Genomic DNA, 25,166 nt, shown 5'->3' on the forward strand with positions numbered 1-25,166 from the left:
TGCAGAATGCCAAATTCAAATGTTTGAAATGCATAATAATATTTTGAAAATAGCAGATCTACAAGATCACAATGCGTCGTTGTGAGCTTGTAGATCGGCTATTTTCAAGTAGCTAAAGTATATAGGGCTGGTTATGTTTTGTAACCAAAATCTACAAAAGCATCTTCAAGTTTTCAAATAATTGTAGTGAAGTAAAAGTACAATATGTGTCTCTTGAGATGTAGTGGAGTAGAAGTAAAAGTAGGCCATGAAAATTTGAAAGTACCTCACAATTGTACCCGAGTACAGTACTTGAGTAGATGTACTTAGTTACTTTCCACCACTGCCTAAACCTAGCCTTATTCCCAAACGTAACCTCAGGGTAACCGGAAGACTCACCCCAAAACACGCTCACCCCCATTTTCTTTCTTGTATTCTTGTATTTGTTTCACTGAGGATAAGGTTAGAAATAAGTTTAGGGTTAGGCATAGTTTTACTGAGGTTAAGTTTAGGAATAAGGTTAGGTTTTGGCACCGGTTTTACTGAGGTTTAATACGTTTAGGAATACCAGGTGAACACCACCGGATTTGCTGTGTGACTGATTTGGGGCGAGCGTTTTGGTATTCATGCTCAGTAAAAAATGGAAAATGGGGGCGAGCGTGTTTTGGGGCGACGCTTCCGGTTACCCCTACATGTGGTCGGTCTGCTCCATGGGTCGGTCACCTCCATACTTCGCCTCTCCTTCTCTCAGCATACCGAGGTGAACTTTGAACCAATGGGACGTAAACTAATCTCAACCCAGATAGCCCTACTTGATTATTTTATTGAGTGAATATATCGGGACGGGATTTGGAGGATCTGCAGTTGAGGAGATAGGACAGATTACACGGTGAAGCTACGATGGACCTGGACTATATAGGAACTTCAAGGACAGTATGTGCTTGTATAAGTTTCTAGTCCAAATAAACGGTATTTAGCAATATTGGGTTAACATTATAGCTGGCACCGCACCGCAGGATCACAAAACGGGATTCAACGTGCCATTTCACAACTGCAGACCGGGTAACATGTATCCCCTCGGATGTTTGATCGCATGCGTGATACTTTTTATTTCCAAAACGCAATGTATAAATGTGGACGACCAGGATGGCCAAGGATATCTTGATCTTATCTTGCGCTTTTATGGCCAAAACAAGTCGATTTCAACAAAGAATCTTGAAAACTTAGTGCAAATAATAGCAGCAAGAAGACCAGAATTAATAGCCGAGGAAAATCCACTAGCAGATTTAGAGGTAAGTGCTCATTTCCTAAAAGAAAAATCAGATGTTTATTTTGCAGTATGTTGCTGAATTTGTAACCTGATAAATATAAAGTCACAATGAGGCTATTAAGTGACAGATTATTAGTCATGTGTTACTACAGTTTGTTTGCTTTTCTTTTTGACAACAGTTGCAAGGAAGAAAAAGAAATGCTCACACCATGTTAGAACAATGCAGTATTTGCATTCATATTTTAGCATTTTGTAGTTTTTTTTACTATTCATATACTAGACAATATATGCTTTCTGTATATTGGAATACATGCATATATGAATAATGATCTGTTAATCTGTTTTAACTTTCCTCTTTCCTCCTTAATAATTATCTATCAATACCTCTTCCTCCCCTCACCAGTGTCCTTCGGTGAAGCAGATCTTGTCCCAGTATGGGCTCAATATCAGTCAGCTGACTGTGGAACATCTGGAGAGAATCTGCCCTGCTGTGTTGACTCAGGTGCTGCTGCCCTCCTGTCCCTACAACACCCCCACGTTGCTAGACCCTGCTGATTACACTGGTGAGCAGTTGCTTCATAGTGCTGTAGTACAGTGGTTCTCAAACCTTTTCATGTCAAGGACCCCCAAAATGATATGTATTTGGCTGCGGACCCCCATCTCATCCCCTGTGCTAGGGATTTTTCAAAAATAGCAGATATGTATATATGCTATTTTTGAATAGCCAAAGTATAAAATATGGTTAAAGTGGTTAAAATGATTGTGGCGCTATATTAACACATTTTGCTGGGGACCCCCTGGTACCCCCCCCCCAGGACCCCTGGGGGTCCCCGGACCCCACTTTGAGAACCAATACTGTAGTACCCTAGTTGTCTCCAGGCTTTCTTATTCATAAGACATTCCCTCCTATAGCACCACAAGTATTCCACAGGTAGAAGGGGGCTGTCATGTTGGATTGAATCACAACATTGTGGTTTTATCTGTTTTGGCACATCTCAAATGTAAAACCACACGCATCCAGTTACGCACTGGGCCATTAAGAGACCAAAACAAACAAAAAGGATTATTTGTAAGAGACCAGCAAAACAAATATGTTGTTGGTGCTCTGTGATCTTGGCACAGTGCTTTTATGTTGGTTGGTTTCACGCCTAAGAGAAATGGTTTATGGATGCACCATGCACAACATGCACAACATGTTGGGTCATTATGACCGTGGATAAATAGAAGAATGCTTAGTTCGTTTCACCCCCAGTGGAAATGAACTTTAACACAGTGGTGAACTGTGTGATCAAAGCAATAAACTCAAAAGGAAACGCCTGTACAACAGCTTGCTGCTCCAAACTTGTGGTCAGAACGTTGTATTGTGTTTGTGTTTTGCACAGTAAATGTAGTGCAGCAGCAAACTTGTGCAGACTTTTCTTTTTGATCTTGTACTGTAACTTGTTTTGCCTGGCACCAGCGCAAAAAAAAAGAGCTGCGTAGCACTCTTTTGAGTAACAAAGCAGTAAACTCACTATTTGTTTTGTTTCTCTTATAGCATACATAAGGCTGTTTTATTTTCTTTTTTAAATGTCAGTTTGTGTTTGCATTAAAGTAAGCATAGGGATAAATATTTATTTCACCCCAATTACAATGCTTTCCAGCCTTTTCTTCCACATTTTTGCGTGTAACCCTAATGTAGCTTATGACCCTCGGGTTTTGAATACATAACTCAGTCAGAGAGATAAATTACATTCTCTTTATTTAAGCACAAAATAGTTAGTAGTAGTACCGATGGAGAGAAATATTAACATCTTACAGAATTTCACATTATATACCAACAAATGGTACAAGTACAATTTCACATGCAGTGGTACACCTGTGTTGTTTGATCTCAGTGTCTGCCTTCTAAACAAGCCCTGCCATTATGTCCTTATGGAAATTGGCAACGCATAGAAGGAATGAAACAATTGTTCTTTTCTCTCTCTCTCTGAGAGAAAGGACATCATTCTGTCTAGCTGGGAAGCAGAGAGTGCATGCATCCAGCTGATGACAGCAGTAAGGTTTCAGTGTCACATTCCAGCAGTGATCTCCTGTGGCGGAGGAAAATGAAAGCTTCACAAATGGCCTCAAATTGACTCTTGGACCCATTGATCTGCCCTCAAATATCACATTCCCTGCTTCAGTTCTGTTGACAGTGCAGGTTGACTGTGCAGGTTATAATTAGATATGATCAGGGTTCGATTTGATGGGGGTATGGGGGTATGGGGGGGGGGGGGGGTTTCCTGTTGTAAAGGACTTTTAACTCTATTTTCAGATTTCAAAATGTTGTAAGACAAGACATGCAAACAAATAGTACAAGAAGACAAACAACAAACAAAAAACACAAGAAATAAAAGTAAAAAACAAACAGGTAATCAAACAAAATGGGACATTCAGTACCAACAACAGAAACATGTTTACAGGATTTAAGTTACAATAGAGAGGATGAAAACCAACAATCACAAGAGATCTGGCCCGCTATCTAAACTGTCCAACCATTTCCCCCATCTTTTTTCACCCAACTCCTTTTGGAGTCTCAAAGAATTGGTCATCTGCTCTAGAAGATGCAACTGCCTCAATACTGACAAATAGCCCTATAGTAGGGCAATTGTTCTGCAACCAGTTCATAAGAATCATCCTGACTCAGTCCATCCAAGGTTTGTCCAAGATACAGGGATTCAAATGTAGTACTGATACTGAAACCCAGAATGTTTGTAATAAGTGTAACTACTTCCTTACAGAAAGGTTGAATTGCAGGACAAGACCAAAAGACATGTGCATGATCAACCATGGTAGCCCCACATTCTCTCCAGCAGTCCAGCTGGCTACCAGTTTGTTTAGACTTCTGTTTGGGAGTGATAAAGAAGTGGATTTGTTTTTTCCAACAAAAGTCTCTCCAGGTCAGAGAGTTAGTGGTTGCTGATTGTGTTTCCCATGTATTCGACCACACGTCATCACTTATGTCAATGTCCAGTTCTTTTTCCCATCGTTTCACATATTGTGGAGTCCTTATTCAATGACATAATTCCATTATATAGCTTACTTATAAGACCTATATTACTTCCCGAGTTATAAGCATCAGTAAATACATTAATTGTAGTTGGTGTGATCCCCGGATTAGACCTTTTTATTTTTCCCCCCAAAAAATTCCTTAAAGGTTTTTGTTAAAAAGGTTAAAGTACTATATTCTGATTTTAATCATTGCTATAGAGCGTTTGTTCAGTCACAGAGGTCTTCTCCAGCTCTTTAGTAAACAAAATATAGTCCATTTTCAGGTAGGTGACACATTTTAAGCCAATCAGGAGAGAGCACTGAAAATGCATTTTCTGTTTAACTCATTGGCCGCCATTATCGCATTAACGCGATCTAATAAATAGCGCGCTTGGCCGCCAGGATCGCGTTAATGCGATCTATGGTCTTTATTGATCTTTATGCTCTGATCACGCTATTCTGTTATGAATCAGGCTAAGTTTCGGGTTCCACTTACTTCAACCACCACTGCATCCGGTTCCATGACTTGGGTTCCGTTTTCGGTTTTACATTTTTCCCCCCAGTCGTTTTCGACCATAATAGGGAAACAAACGGGTTTTCACACGCTATGAAAAACGATCGGAGACCTCCCCTCCTATAATCTATGGTCTGGGTGACGAACAGTCATCCCCGTTGTGTATCACAAAGTAATTTTCGCCGATAACAGAATCTGAGACATTTCACTTCCGGTTCATGTGTTTCACTGTGTGAGTGGGTCTGGGAGGGGGCGAGTGTGATCGAGAGGCGATCAAGCTTGGTATGTGCTGCTCTCTAGTGGTGGAACGATCAAAACGATTCAAGTGTCAAGCTAGAGTTTCTAGATGTGAATTAAATAACAAAATAACGAAACAAAAAAACACGAAAATCGCTGGCAAGGGCTGCTATGAACGAGGTTTTAACTCTGGCAGTCAATGAGTTAATAAAGAGCTGGAGAAACATGGGAGACTCCTTTTACTGAACAAACCTTTAACTGCAGATATCTATACAATTCTTTCCTAGCCAACCCATATGTCTGACTTAAGTTTTCAAAACTGTCAATATCCCCATTTTTAATCATTGTACATATGGAGGTGACACCAAGACGAACCCATTGTCTATATCTGCTGTCCAGTAATGCTGGTATGAAGTCAGGATCATATGCTGGCCAGCTTAAAAGCTTAGTCTCCCTCTGGAGTTGGAAACATTTAACTACTTCTAACCATATTTTGCAAGGGACTTTTTGTAGGTAAACCGTTTCTATTCTATTCCAAAGAGCAATTTGGCATCAAAGTCATCAACGTGTGCTGAGCCCCTGTGCCTGAATGAAAACATTATTTGGCCACACTGTGTACCATTAATCATGAAACTCTTTTTTTCTTGTCTCCCTGACAGTGTGGGGTTATGGGTTCCTGTCTGTCACTGTGATAAACCTGGCTTCCCTGCTTGGTCTCCTGCTGATTCCCTTCACAAAGAAATCCTATTTTCCCAAATTGCTTACCTACTTCATCGGCCTTGCCATAGGGACGCTCTTTTCCAATGCTGTTCTACAGCTCATACCAGAGGTTTGTAAGATGGAGATATAATGACCACTTAATTAGGCTAACATGTTAAATCAAGTGAAGTTTATTTGCACATTCGTGCTGTGATTTAAGTGGTTCACAGAACAACAAAGGACATGTATGTGAAGTTATGAAACCCAAGCTTGTATTTATACTTGTGTTTTTGATTCATTTTAAATGGATACAGATACAAGGCTAACATTGTCCTAAAATCACACAGGCCCTGGGTTTTGATCCAAAAACTGATAACTACGTGTGGAACGCTGTTGGAATATTTGGTGGATTTTACCTCCTATATTTCGTGGAGAAAATATTGAAAATGGCCTTGGGAGTAGAACACGAGGTATGTGAATGTTAAGGTTTGAGTGTTCATAATGGCGTCTGTGGGAATGTATGGTTCAAAATGCTCTGTGTGTGTGTGTGTGTGTGTGTGTGTGTGTGTGTGTGTGTGTGTGTGTGTGTGTGTGTGTGTGTGTGTGTGTGTGTGTGTGTGTGTGTGTGTGTGTGTGTGTGTGTGTGTGTGTGTGTGTGAGTGTTAGGGGATTGAACGGCGGACTGCATATTGTGTATATTTTGATTTATATATTTTCTTATGACTGTTTTATGTACTTGTACTTTGGCCACCTGAACTTTGGTCACCTTACCTTACCTTTATAAGGGGTGAATAACTCGTAATTAATGGCGAATTGCAGAACCATTTAATTGTATTTATTTATAGCTGACTTATTGATTATATACAGTAGGTATTAACAATCTGTAATTAGTCACTCCACTTTGATACTGGAGCAATTACCCTTTAATAAAAATATTGACCATAATCTATCTCTATCTCTCTCTCCCTCACTCATACGATTTCACTTTTCCAACCAATTTCCTGGTGTAATGGACTTGCCTCTCTTTAGCATGGGCATAGCCACTTCTCCCCTCCTGAACTGCCGCAAGAGAACGCCTTCCATAATGGGGATATACTGGAGAAAAAAGAGTGCCTCACCCTGACGGCTGTCAACACCATAACCACAGAGAAGAGCAGTCCAAATCCTGCCCCTCCACATACAGACTCTCAGGTACCAATAAACTCTCAGCTCATTCAGGGTGTATTATTCACTGACGTTATATTAGAAAATGTTGGAAGCGGGATAATATTACGCATGATATTCAATTGGTGATCAAATCTACCTAATTACATATAGGAACATTGCCTTGTTTCTTTCTAGTAGTCTACATTTTAGTGTAACTTTTCCACTTCTCTCTTTTGTATCATCAGGTGATCTCAATTTCACCACATAGAATAGGCTTCTAAACATTAGCCAGTAGCCACTGAGGTGAGAGCACCAGCCCTTCCATTAATCTGAATGTTTCAAACATAAAGCATTTTGTTTATGATATCATCTTATCAGGCATCTATCTGGGTGTGATGGGTGATGTGGGTGTTATTGGGTCCTATAAATAAGCAAGCTCATCCCATCAAAGGCTTGTAAAAGAATGGTCACGAGTAAATAGGGTGGCTGAAGAGTGGTCCCCTGAGCCCAAGAGTTCAAAATGTTAATCCCTAGCCGAGTGGATCAGAATTAGATTTTGGGTAGTTCAAAACCAAATAACAGCATTGGGATCACTTTGATATCCGATCTGTGATCATAGAATTGTCTCAGAAAACATTATATCAAGAAATATATTGATTAAATAGTATCTTTAACCCCCAAAATCCTAATATGCTCCATTGGAATAGGGATTAAAAGTTTTGAACTCTTAGGCCCTGGGAATTGGAAGGTTTCTGGTTTAATCCTGGCTCCTCTGGGCATCGCATTAAAGTGTCATTGAGAAACACAGTGAACCCCTAACTCCTCCCCGGGTGATGTTCAATAACTGCCAATAAATATTTAGAACTTGTGACTAAATAACTACATTGGATCGATTTTCTACACAGATACATTTTTTCCATTTCCTGAAAAGTAATTGTGTTACATACAAGTTTTCCACCGACAGCAGCGATAAAAATAATAGATAGAATTAAACAGTAGAAATAAAAGAACAGTCATATAAAACAGTGCTAGGGTGCAGACCAGTTAATGTTTTTGTCCCACATCAGACACGAAAATACGGCAAGTGGGTATTCAGAGTTATTGATTGAGCCGTTATCTGTGACATGGAACGATTAGAGGAGTGGCGTTAATGTTTAACAGTGAATTCTCTCTGTTGTCACATTGAGAAAGAAGTCTGTCTCTATGTGGATCATACTAAACAAACAGAGTGGTGTCACAGAAGCTCAAGGAATTGAACCAAGATGAGACAGAGACTCCCTCACCACCACAAACAGCCCCCTTGGATAAATGCAGGAATTGTCTGGGTTGCACACAAAGACCCCTTTTTGGCAGTGGGCGATAATGGGTTGGTTTGTCGTGGCGGAGTGTCGCCAACTGAGTGCCATTAGCCCTGTTTGGTTCCGAAGAGTCTCAGGTTTTGCTTCAAGGAAAGTTATGCCATTATGTTTGTAATTGAAGAGTTCTGTTTTAAATACCACAGAACTGCTTCGGAAAAACAAGCAGTCCTTGAAGTTAAACATTCAAGGTCTCTCTAAAATATAGAAACCCAGTGTATAACAGTCTTTCTAGGTTCAAGGTTTCTTTATTCTTACATCTTGTGTACAGGTACATAAGAGTCAAAGGAAAGAATAGAGCTGCACACTGTTGGCTCCATTTGTCGGTTCCATTTTTATTTTGCAGTTACAGAGTGATGTTTCAAGCCCATGCTCTTCTTCAGACACCAATCTTGGGTACATAAGAGTAAAAATATTTTTTTCTTGTTTCCTCAGACATAATAGCAGCAGTGATAGTAATAATAAACATGTATACAACAACAAAGAGATAACAAAAAGAGGCAGAAAAAGAATAAAAAGAATAGCAGCAGTAGCATGGTGCTTGAAGGTACAGTACTGAGTGCAAGGTTCTTACTACTAAGTTGTAAACATCTATCTGTGCCTCTATCTTTGTCATTGTTTATCACTACTACTACTACTTGGTCCAGCAAGGAGTCAAGGACAACAATGTTTTTCTATGCTATGAAAAGTTTAAAGCTTCAATCCGGGATTTATAAAATAAAAACATTAAAGAGTATGTTAATACAATGTACAGTAACTAGCACTGGAGTGGTTGGAGGTAGGGCTGGGCCTTATATCGATATTGTGATATGAGACTAGATATATCGTCTTGGATACTTGCTGACCCCTGCTCTTGTGTATTTGTCTTCTTATGAATCAGTTGGACCGACATGCAATAGACTTGACACTGCCAGTTAGTACTGAATTTGTGAAATGTCGGATGTGTGAATGTTCAGAAAAACAAATAACGCACATCCTCCGTTCCTTGGTGCTGAGCCAAACTGTAAGAACAGAAATATAAGAACAAAGCGGGGCTCGCAACTCACTTGTTGAATGCTCCAAAGGTTGTTTTTTTTTGTGACAAACAAATATACAACGTTCGACCCTTCTGGTCTTTTTCAAGTATATAACAAACAGCATATACTGTATACGATGTTTCGGCCCTTCCGGTCTTTTTCAAGTATAATGTACTGTATAATTGTGTGAATGTTCACAACAAGCGAGTGGGCAGGCTGATGACGTTGAAGTATTCATTTATTTGGCTGTTTTTATTAGTAGTAGAGTTACGTGAAGTTGGAAATGTGTTCACAGATTAAAACTTCATCAATAGCTTTGATGGTTGGATCTATGGGAGACTGCATGTCATGTTCAATTAAGGGAACTATGCCTATGCATATTTCACATTTCATTTTCACATCTGTCATGTTCTGTGGAAGATAATAAAACAGATTTTGTCTCATCCATTCATCTCTCCCTCACATCTCTCCCTCCTGTCATTAATTGGGAGGAATTAACGCATGCCTCCTGCATGCTTTACAGGCACCTAAAACAAACAGGAGCAGTGCCAATGATAGCACATCTGATACGGACAATCACCTGTTATTTGCTACTGTACATCTATGAAAGGGCAACTCCGGACAATGTCCCGACCGACCTGATTTCCTGGACCTTGTCGGAGTTCTTGTGAAAACGGCTTCTGTGTCACTTTTATGGTGCAAGTCAAAATAGTTTATTGGGGGAAAGTTGAACAAAGACAGGGTTAATACAGCCTCTTCCTGGATCAGAGTAGCTCAGCTTGTATTGCCTATGGACAAATAGAGTTTATATGTGCTACACAGGAGAGAACCTGAGAAAATGGATAATTGCAGATTTCAACATTTGCAAGTCTTAACTTTGTAGTTCAACAGGTTGTACCGCCCGATGTGTCATCCACCAATGAGTGAGTGAGTTCCTTCTGGGGAGAGACTACTAGCTTATATAGCCCATATGTAGGTGGGCTAATCAGCTCTCCCAGCTCATTCAACTTTCGTATCGGGACATACATTCCTTTGATCAGGATATGAGCTGTCCGTGGTGCTGAGGTCTCTCCCCGGGCCTCTGCTCCGCCTGGTGGTTGGGCTTGGAGGTTCGGGCCACAGTGTAATTGTGATAAAAGTCTATGGCTAAAACGTCTGTTCTCTGTTGTCAATCTATGTCAGGAAACTATTTTTAAATTATTTTTGTTTTTCTATGTTATAATTTACATGTGTGAACCCTTTATTATAGGGTTCAAGTTATTGGTCCATCGCTCGGTTTAGTCTTTATTCTGTTTTGCCATAAGTGTATCTTTAACCTGCACTCTCTCCTTTGGGATGTCTCCCTTACAGGAGGTTCAGGTTTCCGGTGTGATGTGCCACTGGCTTAGAGGGCAGCGAGTTTCCAACATAAAGACAGTGGCATGGATGATCACCCTGAGTGATGCTGTGCATAACTTCATAGATGGACTAGCAATCGGTGCCTCCTTCACGGTGTCTTTGCTGGCGGGATTCAGCACCTCCATTGCAATTGTGTGCGAAGAGTTCCCACATGAGCTAGGTGAGTTTAGGAGCACTGGTAAACTAAATTGGCTTTACATTTTTACACATTGGGGTCTTTAATGTGTGATGGGAAGTTCTCTCTAATACCTTACAGCCATGCAGCAAGACACTAAATGGTCTCTCTTCCTATTCAGGTTAGACCATCTTACATTTTGTAACCTTGGACCTGTAGTGTATAATGAAACTGTATCAGTATCATCATACAACATTACAACATTATACATTATATCAACAATATATGTTTATAATTATATGCAGATTTGCAATGTGCTGTGGACTTTTGAAGTTGAATTTGTCTATGAAACATTTACATTTTTGACAAAAATTAAGGACAGATTAACATTATTACATGACTGACCAAACGTCACAAATTTTACAACATCTTTTTCAAAGGAGAGGCCGATTTGTTCCAAAACTTCCACCATACTTATCAATCCCTGGTTAATCTTCCCTTCTCTTTCCGGCTTCAGGTGACTTTGTGATCTTGCTGAATGCTGGTATGAGTGTACCACAAGCCATATTCTTCAACCTGCTATCAGCCATGTCCTGTTACGCTGGCCTTGCCTTTGGTATCCTGCTTGGCAGCAACTTTGCCCCTAATGCCATCTTTGCTATTGCTGGGGGCATGTTCCTGTACATTGCACTGGCAGACATGGTAAGAAATGTGATTGTCATAAATGGGGAATTGGGTTTGCTGCAAGGCATAAAAACAATGCCAATTGACAAAATAAAAAATACAGAACATATAGGAGAGGGAAGAGAAACCAGGGACTGATGTTTTTTAATGGAGTGTTGGTTTGGTATGTTACTGTAGTGTAGGTCTGTAATTGACAAAGAAGAACTTAATTAGTTTGATTTAGGCTGTAGTCATCCTCTGTTTGCTCTCTGACAGCACATATACAAATAACAGTATATCTAGTGGCAAAATAATATCTTATATTTAATATATAGGCAGTGTTTTCACTCTGACCCACTGCAATGATTATGGTCTTTGTTGAAGGAGTGCCAGTGTAATGCCTACAAGTCCATAATTTATAATTTACTTAAAGGTAGGGTAAGTGATTTTCTTTGGTTAAAATAAGTGTTAATAGTACTCATTGCTATAGAGTGTTTGTCCTTGTCTCTCCAGCTCTTTATAAAACAGAAAGTGTATTTTCGTTTCAGTTTCAGTTTCATTTCCAATTTTATACAATCAGGATAGAGAACTCAATCAGGATATAGATTAAACAAGTGAAATTGGAAGTGATGACACTAAGAAATGAGCAGGCAAAATTGGAACTGGAACACTATCAAAATGAAGCTTGATTGGCTGAGATTTTGACAACTACCGGAAAATGTATTAACAAAAAAATGTATAACAGGAGACCCCTGTTATTGAATAAACACTCTATAGCAACGATTACTATCAGAATATAGTGCTTTAACCTTTTAACAAAATACTTTTTGTTTTAACCCAAAAATATCACTTACCCTACCTTTAACTCGGATCAGAAGCAACTCTATTGCCTTTGTTGTAGCTTCTTCTCTCCAGAGAGTGCACACATTTCATCACTTCCTAGGTAGGCTGATGTCAAAACATAATGGCTGTATGTTGGCCCTGAAATGTGTTAGACAGGAAACTGAATATCAATGTTGTCTTTTCAGTTCCCAGAGATGAACAACATAATGAAGGAGCAAGAGGGAACCAGTTCCAAGATCATCATCTTCCTGATTCAGAATGCAGGGCTTCTAACTGGCTTTGCTATCATACTACTGATAACTTTGTTTGCTGGGGAAATCAACCTGGGTTAAGGAGAAAGGAAGACAGAGGAACATAAAATGGAAAGAAGGAGCATTAGAACAGAGAAGTGGCTCTGAGCTGCTGAAGGTGAATGTAAAAGTGATTGTTTTGTACAAAACGTATTTTGACAAAAGAAAATAGTAAAGCGTTTTCTATCTTTTGACTATCATTGTAGCTGAAAGCTTAGTCCAAAAAAGGGAATGAATTTACAATCATTTGGTGTGTGGAATAAAAGCAAATTTGTATTAAAAGGTAAATAAATTATTTTTTTCAGTCTCAATATTGTGTTGTGATCTACATATTATAGCCTTTAGTTTACACTACACATGGCGTTTTAGTCATTGGCCTTTAAACAAAAAAGCCTGTTTGTTGTGACAACACTGCCTGCAGTGTTTTGGCATCACTCATTGAGCCTGGGGATGAATATGGCATTCACTGGTGCTCTGTTATTGATTTTATTATTTTCATTGTTGAATTCTTATGTCTGAACTCTGAAGTAAATGCCTACATTGATATTGTTGTCCTAGTTACATACAAATGTTTGCCTTTATGTCAGACAAAATATATTTTCCGTGAAACTTTGTATTCTGTTGCGTCATTGGGTGCAGCCACACATGATGGGATACCGTCCGTAACACGGGCGGAAGTCCCATACACACCCATGTTAAGTTTAAAACCGGAAGAACGGTCGCGATAACATGGGTGTGTATGGGACTTCCGCCCGTCTATCCCATCCCATCCCATCATGTGTGGCTGCACCCACTGTTGTGTCGTCCAACCAGGAAGTGGTGGACAGTGGTGGTGGGTGGCAGCGTTGCCATGTCCATTTATTATAAGCGACTTTGGGCTTATTCTTCTGTAAAGTCGCTTGTAAATATTAGTACAGTAGTTGCGTTTTTGGGGGGCTTGTTTCTAAACGTAAGTGTAGTTGCTTATTTGGGCATGTTTCTTAAATATTGTTGTGGTTCTCAAACATTTTCAAGTCAGGGACCCCCCAAATTAATATACATTTGTCATTTTGTCTGCAGACAGAGTACAGAGTAGACCCAACCTTCTGAAAATATTTTGTGCCAGAGACACAAGACAGACATACATACAAGACTTGTGGGGGTCTCGATTTTGTGGATTTGAAAATATTCCTACATTTTCACTTTAAAAAAAAGAAGAATGAAAATAGACTTTCTGCAAGCTCACAACGCGTCGCATTGTGACTGGTTGTGAGCTTGTAGATCGGCTATTTTCAAATAGGTTGGAGCGCTCAGGTGTCTTCTTTTGGGCTTGTTCTCATAGAACTGGTTGCTTATTTCTCTCTCACAATCTGGCAACAATGGTGGTCAACTGATCTGTGGAGAGGAAGAACAAGACAAATGACACGAGTTTAACTTGAAGCTCCTGTTTCCGGCAAAAGTCTGATTTACTTGCAAAATCTTTTCAAACAAGAGGTAGGTCACATTTATTCACACATCATGTTCTTCCCCAGTGTCTCCTTCCTCAGTTACTGAAGGAATGGATAGGCTAGCTGTCGTGAGCTAACTGCGCTAATTAGCAACCAATCCCATGCTGAATAATCTATGGGTTTTTTGTCGGTGTGCTTTTATACATTTGAATGTACATTTTGCTTATTACACCCACCGTAATAACAGTAACGGCAATAATTACCTACTGTTTTCCCCCATACTGTTATACGATTATACACGCAAGTGGAATCTAGACGCAAATGATTCTGTGAATGGTTAACTCTGACTCACTACTCAATACTCTACGACTGTATCATCATTGATCTATCCATTTTAGCCTGCCCTGGTCTGGATACATGGACTTTAGTTTCTATAATCTGGTGTGTGAAGCCTGGACGTGGCAGCACTCTGCTGCTGTACACGATTTCTAAAAAAAACATCCAGCAGCATCAAGCTCTACTTCTACCGTCGTCACTAACTTTATTCACAGAATGTAGGCCGCCACATTAAAAGTGCTATTATCCACGTCGGCATTTTTGGGCAAATGTACTGGGGAAACAACGAAACTAAATGTATTTAGTAAGATTATATTCAGCCCAAAACACTTGTAGTCTTGAATTGAATAGATCTTGAAATATTAAATATACTAATTGAGAAAAATTTAAGTTCCTGTCCTCTCACTTCTGGTCATCATGGGTGGAGCTGGAGGGAGGTAATGCAGTTTCATTTGCCCTTCTAATCTGGGGTTAGCACCTCCAGGCTCTTCCTTGGATGGAGACAGACCTGTGACTCACAGGTAGGCTAGTTAGAAAACTAATGTCCTCTATCTCTATCTATCTATCTATCTTTTCATTTTTATTAAGGATAAGGGTTGGGATACAGCATCAAAATAATGACATACATGATATATATATATATATATATATATATATATAATTAATTATTTTTCCCCGTACCCCCCCTTTTCTTTTTTCTCCCCATAACCCCCCCCCCCACCCCAGAGGACTTTGATCATACTGTCAACCAGACAAACATTGAAATATGACAAAGGTTAAGTAAAGGAAGCGTAAGTAAAAAATAAATACAAATAAAAAAGTTTTAAAAAGAACATAATCAAAAAATAATCATAATTAACTAATAGCTCTGTAAATGCGTACAGTTGTAGCATATATATATATATATATATATATATATATATATATATATATATATATATATATATATAAAATAAATAAATAAATAAGCTATTGGTCTGACATTTGTGTTGAGACCTATTAGAGTTAATGTCATCTCTTCATCCAGACTTTAGCATCACGCCAGATTATAGATACTGAAGTCTGTCCAGGTTAGTTTCATGTTTGATTGTTTTTGTTTGCTCTTAAAGCTGTCTTCACTCTTGTATTGAAAGGCAATTGCCACATTATGGCTGGCGTTCAGATTCGGAGGTATCAGGATGACGACGCTGAGGTCGTCAAGGAACTCTTCACAATGGGCATGAGTGAGCACGTCCCCTCGTCCTTTGTGCACCTCCTGAAACAGCCGCCGACACAGCTGTTGCTGATGATGGTGGCCTGTGCTCTGCTGACCAGCTCCAAGTCGTTCCTGCTTCCTATCCTCGCGGTGACCCTCCTCCTGGCAGGGATGAGACAGTTTGTAGCGTACATGTTCAACAGCTACATCGACATGTCCCTCAAGAAGGACCTCGATCACATCCAGGAAACCTACCTGGCGAACAAGGACTCCTTCTTCTGGGTGGCTGAAAGTGATGGTCGGGTGGTGGGAACAGTGGCCTGCCTGCCTTCAGAGAATACGCATGGGTACCTGGAACTGAAGCGCATGTCTATAAGCCGTAGTCACCGTCGTATGGGTATCGCTAAGGCTCTGTGCCGGACAGTGGCAGACTTCACCCGTGAGAGAGGCCGCTTGGGGGTTGTCTTATACACCTCTATAGTGCAGACGGATGCACAGAAGCTGTATGAACAGATGGGCTATACAAAGATAAGAGAGTTTGTCATGCCAGATCTGGCAACCAAAATCACTAACTTCACCCTGCTGGAGTACAGACTGGACTTGCAGCAAGACAAAAAGACGGATTGAGTGGAACTGAAAGAGCAAACAGTATTACATTCAGTCTGATCTACTTTACAATGACAGACATCTAATAGACATTTTGACAGTCCAGACAAAGTCTAATTGGCAGTGGCAATTATTACACACTTTATTTTTTGATTCTGTATATTTACATTTTCATCATAGCCGTTAAAGGTTACCAATTGAGTCAATGTTGGCTCGCATTGCACGGATAAAAGCTACAATCTGCAAATTGTATGTGGATTGTCTCTCCCGATGGAGAAAGGTAATTGCAACAACGTCCTAACTACAATAAAGATGGCAGTGCATCTAGTATCCAATCCGCTTCACCTTCTGCTTCAGTTATTTATTGATAGTGCCAACCAGTCTGCGTCCTACCCGGCACCAGTGACTATATTTCTAAATGTAGGGAGACCACCTCTAACCACTTAAAATGTGCTAGTTACAGTATATGGTATATCCTCAAGAAGATGTTTAGTCAAAATGTTGGTATTTGTTGATTGCTTAATGGGTATTTGCATCATGGCTTTGTGCAACTTTGTTCTTTTTAACTGATCTTCACCATGGTTGGCAGTGGCACCTTCTGCAGTACTGGTGTGCACTCCTTCCTTTGTTTTGTAAGTTGTATTGTATTAACGTACTACTGTACCATAAAAGATTGGTTAAAATGTTTTCTTTCATTAAAATAAGACCCAGATTGCAGCTTTAAGATGTCAAGGATGTTTTAATTTTGTTCATAGATCAATCTTTTTTTCCCTAGTTATTTTCAGCTATACATTTCAGCTATACATTTTCAAATTGAAATTCAACCTTCAAAATACATTTAAATGCAATGGTATAACTTTGTCAAACAAGACGACTGGATCTATAATGGTGTGGTAATATTCAAAAAATAAGTTATTAGAATAATATATTTGAAAATAAAATAAATGGGGGCCACTTATTTGGCCTTCTCCATTTCCTTGGCCTACTGGCAGCGTTCACAAGAATTGTGGAGCTGATAGGTCCCATCATTTGAGCAATTAGCTCCAGATTAAGTCAGACCGTCATCTACTTGGCCACTATAGTGCCATGCCATAAAAATTAAGGTGACATTACTTATCTCATGCGAGTTTCATGACGCAAGTTGATTTTCATACCATCTTGAAATTAATGAAATCCAATGGCTGGCTCCCTCAAAAAATAAGTTTTGTTTTAGCTTTGGAAAATGGTCGGCAGTAATGGCAAGTATGCTGTACCATGAGTCGTCATTCTGCTAAAGTTGCTACAGTAGATCGCCGGTATAGTCCTTTAACTTTCAATTCCCTGATTGAATCGTCTTGCTTATGACTATGTACACTGACTACAGCATTAGGCCTTTCAGTTTGGGCAAAACAAATATTTTATGTTGAGGCTGCTCTCAATTGCTTGAAATGTATTTAATGAAATATTTATTTTGTTTACATATTGGACACTTCAGACTAAAGCTGATTTACACAATCTGTCCTATTATGTTTTCGCTAAAAAGCTTGAATGTCTATGTAAGGTTTAAATAATTCTTTCAAGTAGAAAGCTTATCCTTGTGCAGCTGACATGATCACTCAACAAAATGCAAAGTAAGAAACAATTACTGTATGGTTGTAACTAATTTATAGGCATCACTTGTGATACAAGTGGGCTGTTCATGTAAGGCACTACAGTAATTAAAACGGCTCAACCCTGTTCTCTGTAATCTTTGTAAACTTGTTTTGAAAAGTGCTATATGAATAAAGTTTATTCACTTAATGGCAGAATCAAATATTATTTGATCCTATTATTGAAACAATCTAATCTTTGCTCTGTTGTGCTAGTAGTAAGCTGTCCTCTTCCTTCCAGGGCACCTCGGGGAAAGAACAGATGGGCAGTTTTGAGATTCGTCAATACCAGGACAAGGACTATGATGTGGTCAGAGAGGTGTACTCCACAGGTTTCTCCGAGCACCTGAACGCTGTGTGTGTTCAAGCCTTGAAACAGACATGGGTGCACCTTACCTTGGTCATCTTCATCTTGGCAACTATTGCCTTGTCTGGGTGTCTCCTGACTACCTTACTAGCCACAGTTCTCCTGTTGCTTGGAGCCAGAGAGATGGTTAGGTACCTGTTCAACCAGGGGGTCCAACTAGGACTCCGGGAAGACCTCTTGGATATTAAGGCTAGCTACATGCAGGAAGGACAAGTGTCTTGTTTCTGGGTGGCTGAGAGTAAGGGCAACGTCATAGGGACAGTGGCCATACTTCCCTGTTGTACGCAAGTGGGAGCTTGGGAACTGAAGCGGATCTCTGTGAAAACGGAGTTCCGGGGTTTGGGAATTGCTAAAGCACTTTGTCAGACAGCGCTCGACTTTGTTTTGTGTCATGGTGTGCAGGATGTTGTCCTGTACACATCCATGCTCCAAACTGATGCACATAAGCTGTACCACAGTTTAGGATTCTACAAAATTGACGAGTTCATCTGGCCTTCCCTGCCGGCCAAGCTGATCAAGTTTATGGTCTTTAAATATGGCTATGAAGTTCCTCAGCAGGAAAAGTGTCTGAATGCAACAACCCTTAAATAGTTACTTCTGAAACGTTAATTATTTACCCCTATTAGAGACTTATATTAATTCATGTATAATAATCATTGCTATATATTCAGTAACAGGGATCTCCCCATCTCTCCAGCTCTTTAGTAAACAGAAAATACATTTTCAGGTTGTGACACCATCCAGTCAGGAGAGTGAATTAATACAGAATACAAGATACATGTGAAATTAGAAGTGATGAAACAAAACAAAAAATGAAGCTAATACATGGGGTTCTCTCTCCTGATTGAATGAAATCACCTGAACATTTATTTGTTTGTTAAAGAGCAGAAGAGATGGCATGGCAGACCCCTGAACACTCTACAATGATTTGCCTACTATCAGAATATAGAGCTTTAACCTTTTAACAAACATTTTGTTTTAACCAAATATATCACCTTACAGCACCTTGTGTTGCACATGTAAATTCACAACTAGCCTACTATGAATACTAATATTTGATACATTATGCAACCTTCAACCAATGCAAATTAATGTCATATTAAAATGTAATGATGCCGTGTCTGCTTTTCTTTTTTGTTAGCTCTTATGTTTTATTGAGGGATACAATCACGTGCATCATCCCATGCATTGGCCATCAAAATATAATTGGCATGCACAATCAATGTTTGACAGTTACCATTAACTAGCTAGCCTACACTGTTCACTCAGTCAGGCAATTCGACGGACACCCCACAGGATGTTGCCATAGTAGAAGTCCATGGATGGATGTTCCTAAAAGCAACGTGTGGGACGAAGCATAACGGTTAATTCACACGAGCAAACGAGGTAAGAAACGGCACACAATATCATGCGTAATCAGTGCACACACAGGCCACGTTAAGCTGCTGACTTAACATGTTTTGCATCCATAAAATGTCCTCGATAATTGGACATTAGAAAGCAGGAGCGACTCGGGCTACGGCTAGCTCCGCTAACGCACTAGCAGCTGATCAGGGAGTGTCTCTGCTGGCTCCCTGTCCCACTGACAGCTCAGAGAATCAGCTGAGAGGGGCTAGATGGTGGCTTAATGGCAATGACTAATAAAACATAACATGGATAAACGTGTCAAAATGTGAGTGCAACGGGTTTGGAATTGTGTTTATTTGTGATATTTCTAATCTTTTAGGTTTTGTAGACATTACTTGGGGGATGGTCGGGGTAAGCGGTTCACTTCACGTGGCTGAAATCTGATCTAAATTAGCCCCGTTTGGAACCTCACCCTCCGCTATTAGCTCCGAGATGAGGTCCTGCTGTCTCGGGTCCCGGCAGAGCTAGAGTCCGTCCAAATGCAGTGAAGATCACCATTTTCGCAACATCGTATCCAAAAAGTAAAGGTAGTCCGAGACAGCTACAGATGTTTGACATTTCGCCGGGAAATATTTAACCGACGGTGTTGAAAAAAAAACGTTTAAATTGCTTATTTAGTCAGCCTGTGCCATGTTTTCCCATTGTAGCCGAATTGGAAGCAGTACTGGCACCTGCCGTCGGGGGTTCTTCCGGGTTGAATGGGAAAACATGGCACTGGCTGACTAAATAAGCGATTTAAACATTTTTTTCAACCCCGTCGGTTAAATTGTACTTTACGGCAAAATTGCAAATATCTGTAGGTGTCTCAGACTACCTTTACTTTTTGGACACGATGTTGCGAAAAAGGTGATCTTCACTGCATTTGGACGGACTCTAGCTCTGCCGGGACCCGAGACAGCGGGACCTCATCTCGGAGCTAATAGCGGAGCGTGAGGTTCCATAAACGGGGCTAATACAAAACGCACATCGTCCGCAGTCTTTGGATTGATTATCTCATTTAAATAAACCCATTTATAGGCGAATATCATGTGCTGTATTTGTTTTTGTTAACGATACCCCACCCATGATGACAATGGTTTCCGACTTTCCGTGCTCGCTAAAATGAATTATTTCAGTTGTTTTTCATTTTTGCTAATTTAACTCGACTCAATTAAATCAGTTCAATTCGACAGAATACATAATGCAGGTCTGTAGGCCAATGGTGGCCTTTGTATTCGCTAGATGGCGCCAGATTACACATTTTCTTTGAAGAAAAGTCCTCTCGCCAAATAGAATATTAAAGCATTAGCATTTAGTATAAAAGATAAAAACACGTGTTTAAGTTTTTTGTTGTTGTTGAAGTTGGTGGTGATGTCATACCACTATGTCATACCATAGTGTTATAAGCAAATGGGGATACATTCACCTATGGTTACACACTGACACATTATTTACAATAATAGTTTACCACATTTTCATGGTGTCTGGTGCTTTTTCTGTAGATCTCGGTCTGTTGACCTAATGTTTCCACTTTTAACAAACTATGCTTCATATATTGCACATGTAAAATGTTGGGTCATTGATGTCACTCACTGCAGATATTTTAACATAGCTTTATAACATAATAGGCTACTTTAGTTTCATCTCATTGGTAATGGGTATATTGCTGTTTGGTATATCGACGGGATGGGTATATCTGTTTACAAATGAAACACTTCCCTATCCCTACTATAGATTTTTCCACATCCCTAGCAATTTTTAACTTGATGCTGTGTGAGCCATATCAAATGACATTGTTACTGTCACAGGAACTGCCATTTGAGCTTTTCACTCAGGCGTTCTGAAAGGTAACATATTATATTCATTAATTGAATTGAGGCTATACTTACTTCTTCATGTTGGAACCACATGGATAGTGGCAATATCAGTATCCAGAATACGAGTCCTCTAGCTGTCCCTATCATGCAGGAGTGCAGCTCCTCTGCTGTTGTGAGACCGGGTGTCCCTCTTGAGCTAGTCTACACATTAGGTCAGCCTTCTTCTCCCCCCTCGAGGCAGTGGCCAGCAGGCTTCAGACGACACTCCTTGATCATGTCTATTATTCTCAGTGTGTCGTCGTAAAAGGTCCATGTTCCGTGCGTGGTCCTGCCACGATACATGGGTCCATGTGCATTGTGCTGCTTGAGGGTATTGCAGCCATAGTGACTTCTCGGCCTTGGTCATGAGGGTCCACTCTCTGAGCTGAAGAGTTCAATTATTTAGTGAAACAGTGACCCTTTGAGTGTTGTGCTGACGGCCGTCTGCCACACTTTATTAATGCTGTGGAGCGTCGTTGACCATGCAAGTGCCCTTCTGGTCTTGAGGTCCTTCTCACTGGAGTTGACTGGATTCACCAAGATATTAAAAGTAGGTCACAGTTTTTAGGAGCATGCCATCCTCTAGTCAGTGTGTGCAGTGGTGTCGGCAGTGTTATATGCCAGCAGCACCTTGGTTTCCTTGCCGTTGAGATGCAGTCTTATCTTCAGACACTCATCCTACACTGACGATAGAAGTGTGTAGGCTTGCAGCCTGCTTCACTTTATCTGAGACTAGTGCTCTGTCATCAGCGAAGTCCAGGTCCTCATCACGCATCACAAAGTCCTCATCACGCAGTCAAGTATGATGATGAAGAGGTATGGTGTGTGTCACCCTGCAGTGCTCCTGCCAAGATGGTATACCGTCAAGCTCAATAGTATCGCCGGGCTGCTGACCTGCCTTTGGTGTGTGCATAGGACAGCACAGCCACTGTTTTCACAAGCTTATCAGATACGTATCCCATATATCCCTGAGTATATCCAGCATATTTCCCCTGTGGACGGAGTCAAACACTTTGCGGTCAATTAAGGCTATCACCTCGAGCTATACATAACTTGCTTAATAGACATTTTTACACCTTTAAAGTATAAATTAAAGTTTCCCTATTTAAGCATTTAGCCCACACAATATCCAGAGTGACTTGCATCCAGAACAGCAGCAGAATAAGCTTCAATAAGCTCCGACTGTACATTATTCCCAGCAGTCTGTAGTAACACGCACAAGTGTAAAAGTAGCACAGAGGACATTGCAGTGTTTTTCATTCTTATGTTACCTTGCAAGTGATGTAAGAATTCAGGTAGAACTAGTTGCAACATCATTCCCTCTTGAAATCACAGTTTAGCAGCACCGCTGTTGAAATGCTCTGGTGCACCGCTCAGTTTCTACGCAGCAGATAGTACCCAGCTATTTTCTCTGTCATTGTCCTCTTTTTCTGTGATGAGACAGCTCTTTTGCTTTGTGTTGTCTGTTGATCCCACGTGTATTTCATGCCTTTGGCTGAAAGATAAGACCACCCCACCACCACCATTGCCGCTACAACAACAACCAACCCCCACCATCCCGCTCTATCCTCCTCATTTGCATAAAGGGGTGCAAGGGGACTGCAGAGTTTTCATTGTATGTCCCAAAATATCCTCAGCCATGACTAAAGTTAGCTCAGCGTTGTCTGAATGACTAGGCTGTATTTTCTGTTGTCTGTTTCAAGGCTTAGAAAATACAATATTGTCACATCACCACATAACCTATTAACCTATATAACCTATTCTATGTTAGCCTGGCATGGCCAGACTAATATCACTGAGAAGATATTAGTCTGGAATCTCTGTGTGGAACCTGCATTTCCAAGGGGCGGATAAAAAAAATGCCTCTGGTGATAAACTCGCCCCATATTTGCATACTGGGCCTTGATTGGTGCCCCACAACTTCGGGGGCAGCGCATTTTATAATGGAAAGTGGAGATGGACAGGTAACAGGGAGAGAGAGAGAGAGATGGAGAGAGACATGCAGTAAAGATCGTCAGGAACGGGACTCGAACCCACAATGCACTGTCAGGCCACATTAGTGCCTATGTGCCCGCACCAAATCATTTTTTTTGCACTGGCAGATTCGTCTGGTTTCCAGGCTAATTCTATGTGCCCTACATGCATGCACTAATGAGGCTTAGACCCACATGGTTAGACCTACTGTATGTGTGTAAGATATAGGCCTACCAACAACTTGGTAAGTAACCTAGCTTAAACTTTATTACCGATATCTGACTCATCTGGAGGCTTGTTTCCTTTTGTTTAATAGCTGAAATGTGAGCCATTAAACATGTCCTTGTTATCCACGCTGAACCCTTGTACAAACAGAATCCCTGCAGCATTTGCTTCCATTGCAGAAATACTCAAATGAATAGAGTGAAAAGCCCCCAGCTACAGTATGCAGTTAGCTGATAAAAGAGGGCTAATCCAACCTCTGTGATTTGCCAACACATCATCCTCACCTGGATCTTTTGTGTTCCACCACAGTTAAATGTATTGAACTGAGCTCAAACAATTCACCTTTCCCTTCATGGTGAAGGTTCTCCACTCTGTGTTTTGTATCACGTGGCCAAAGTTAACAAATGCACCCTTTCTCCCATGCAAAGTTTTGAAGGAAAATCTTGCATCGCCATCTTTCATCGTTTTTTCATAAATGAAAGCCCTGTTTTATTTTTTGCCATACGACAGTGCCACGCAATGGTAGTGCAAATAGCCAATCTATAAGCTCACAACATGTCACATCGTGTTATTTTAGGTAACGTTTTTTAGCATACATGTTTTCCACCCGTCAGCGTCAATGCATGTTGAGTAACTCTTTACAGTAATCTGAAACAGTGACAGGTTTTGTCTAATGTTGAATTGTACAAAGTTGCTTTACTGCATTTGTGGTTGTCAAAGCATTTTTATGGGGTCCATTGATTCCTGTTGATTTAGACATGTGTCTATTGATCACCAGTGACTTTCTGGCAGCCATCACTCAGGACATTGATCTGTGTTCCTCCCCAATGGACTTTGATCAGACATAAGGCATTGTGAAAATGACTGCATCTTACAAAATGTGTAGAAAAACAGGAATAACTAGAAAAAGTGCTCCTCGGTGCACAGGTCTCCGCCAGGTCAGGTACGTTATTGTGGCCTCCTGGTGGCGCTATAATAGGCCAATGTGAAAAGGGTGCCATTTATTCTTAGGCCTTTCACAGCAATGGGACACTGCATTCATGATTTGAGGCATTTTGTTCCAAAAATGTGTTTTGCTAAATTAGACCTGCTGGTGGCGCTATAACAGGCCAATGTGAAAAGGGTGGCATTTCTTCCTCGGCCTAGTGGGAATGTGCGTGTGAAATTTCACGGAAATTGCATGCTGCGTTCATAATTTGAGGCATTTTGTTGAAAACTGACCAATTCTGCAAACTTTGGAAGCCAACCTTAGCCAATGAGGATGGAATGTGGGAAATCGGACAGATCCGTGTTGATCACATGACTATAGAGATACTGTGTACTGATTTGCATGACGTTTGGATGAAATCTGTAGGAGTAATATAGTGGTGCTATAACAGGCCCATGTGAAAAATGTGGGGTAGAGGTTATGAATTGGCATCCAGGGAGTGTGTGTGCACAGTTTCGCAGCGACCGGGCCAACGGTGCCGGAGATTAGCTGGTCGCACACGGACAGGACACACAGACGGACGGACGGACGGACGGACGGACGGACAGGGGGTAAAACATACTCTCTTGCCATGCCTTTCGGCCTGGCGGAGACAATGAGAGATGCTTCATTTGTTTTTCTTAGAGAGATTTTGTGAAGTA

General features: G+C 40.5%; 3 protein-coding genes across 5 annotated transcripts in view; all 3 read left to right on the plus strand.

The window, feature by feature from the left end:
• Window positions 1–691: 691 nt before the first annotated feature.
• slc39a8 (solute carrier family 39 member 8) lies at window positions 692–12,831 on the plus strand. Its single transcript, XM_080414377.1, has 8 exons — window positions 692–1,271; window positions 1,653–1,812; window positions 5,672–5,841; window positions 6,059–6,181; window positions 6,741–6,902; window positions 10,579–10,786; window positions 11,259–11,443; window positions 12,433–12,831. The coding sequence occupies exons 1-8, from the start codon at window positions 1,047–1,049 to the stop codon at window positions 12,577–12,579; spliced, it is 1,380 nt and encodes a 459-aa protein (XP_080270503.1). The 5' UTR covers window positions 692–1,046; the 3' UTR covers window positions 12,580–12,831.
• Window positions 12,832–13,886: 1,055 nt separating this feature from the next.
• On the plus strand, window positions 13,887–19,188 carry LOC308075349 (N-acetyltransferase 8-like). 3 transcript variants are annotated; one of them, XM_080415190.1, is made up of 3 exons: window positions 13,900–14,010; window positions 15,027–15,091; window positions 15,434–16,825. In XM_080415190.1, the coding sequence occupies exon 3, from the start codon at window positions 15,448–15,450 to the stop codon at window positions 16,120–16,122; it is 675 nt and encodes a 224-aa protein (XP_080271316.1). In that variant the 5' UTR covers window positions 13,900–14,010; window positions 15,027–15,091; window positions 15,434–15,447; the 3' UTR covers window positions 16,123–16,825. The 3 variants fall into 3 exon arrangements, with proteins under 3 accessions (XP_080271314.1, XP_080271315.1, XP_080271316.1); XM_080415188.1 differs by lacking the exons at window positions 15,027–15,091; window positions 15,434–16,825 and adding an exon at window positions 17,971–19,188 and having other exon boundaries at window positions 13,887–14,010; XM_080415189.1 differs by lacking the exon at window positions 15,027–15,091 and having other exon boundaries at window positions 13,890–14,010.
• Window positions 19,189–19,389: 201 nt separating this feature from the next.
• Window positions 19,390–25,166, plus strand: part of dctn1b (dynactin 1b) — a 51,775-nt gene continuing 45,998 nt past the window's right edge. Inside the window, exon 1 of the mRNA XM_080415187.1 lies at window positions 19,390–19,482. The gene's annotated coding sequence lies outside the window, so the exon portion shown is untranslated. The remainder of the gene's footprint in view (window positions 19,483–25,166) is intronic.

This window comes from Gymnoscopelus braueri, assembly GCF_963280865.1.
Source record: "Gymnoscopelus braueri genome assembly, chromosome: 19".
Taxonomy (NCBI): Eukaryota; Metazoa; Chordata; class Actinopteri; order Myctophiformes; family Myctophidae; genus Gymnoscopelus; species Gymnoscopelus braueri.

Bases quoted from the DNA above. Each gene is read 5' to 3' on its own strand.
- slc39a8 (XM_080414377.1), top strand. From the start codon at position 1,047: ATGTATCCCCTCGGATGTTTGATCGCATGCGTGATACTTTTTATTTCC. The intron at 1,272-1,652 runs GTAAGTGCTCAT...TCCCCTCACCAG, and splicing joins ATCCACTAGCAGATTTAGAG to TGTCCTTCGGTGAAGCAGAT. The intron at 1,813-5,671 runs GTGAGCAGTTGC...TCTCCCTGACAG, and splicing joins AGACCCTGCTGATTACACTG to TGTGGGGTTATGGGTTCCTG.
- LOC308075349 (XM_080415188.1), top strand. From the start codon at position 17,992: ATGGGCAGTTTTGAGATTCGTCAATACCAGGACAAGGACTATGATGTG.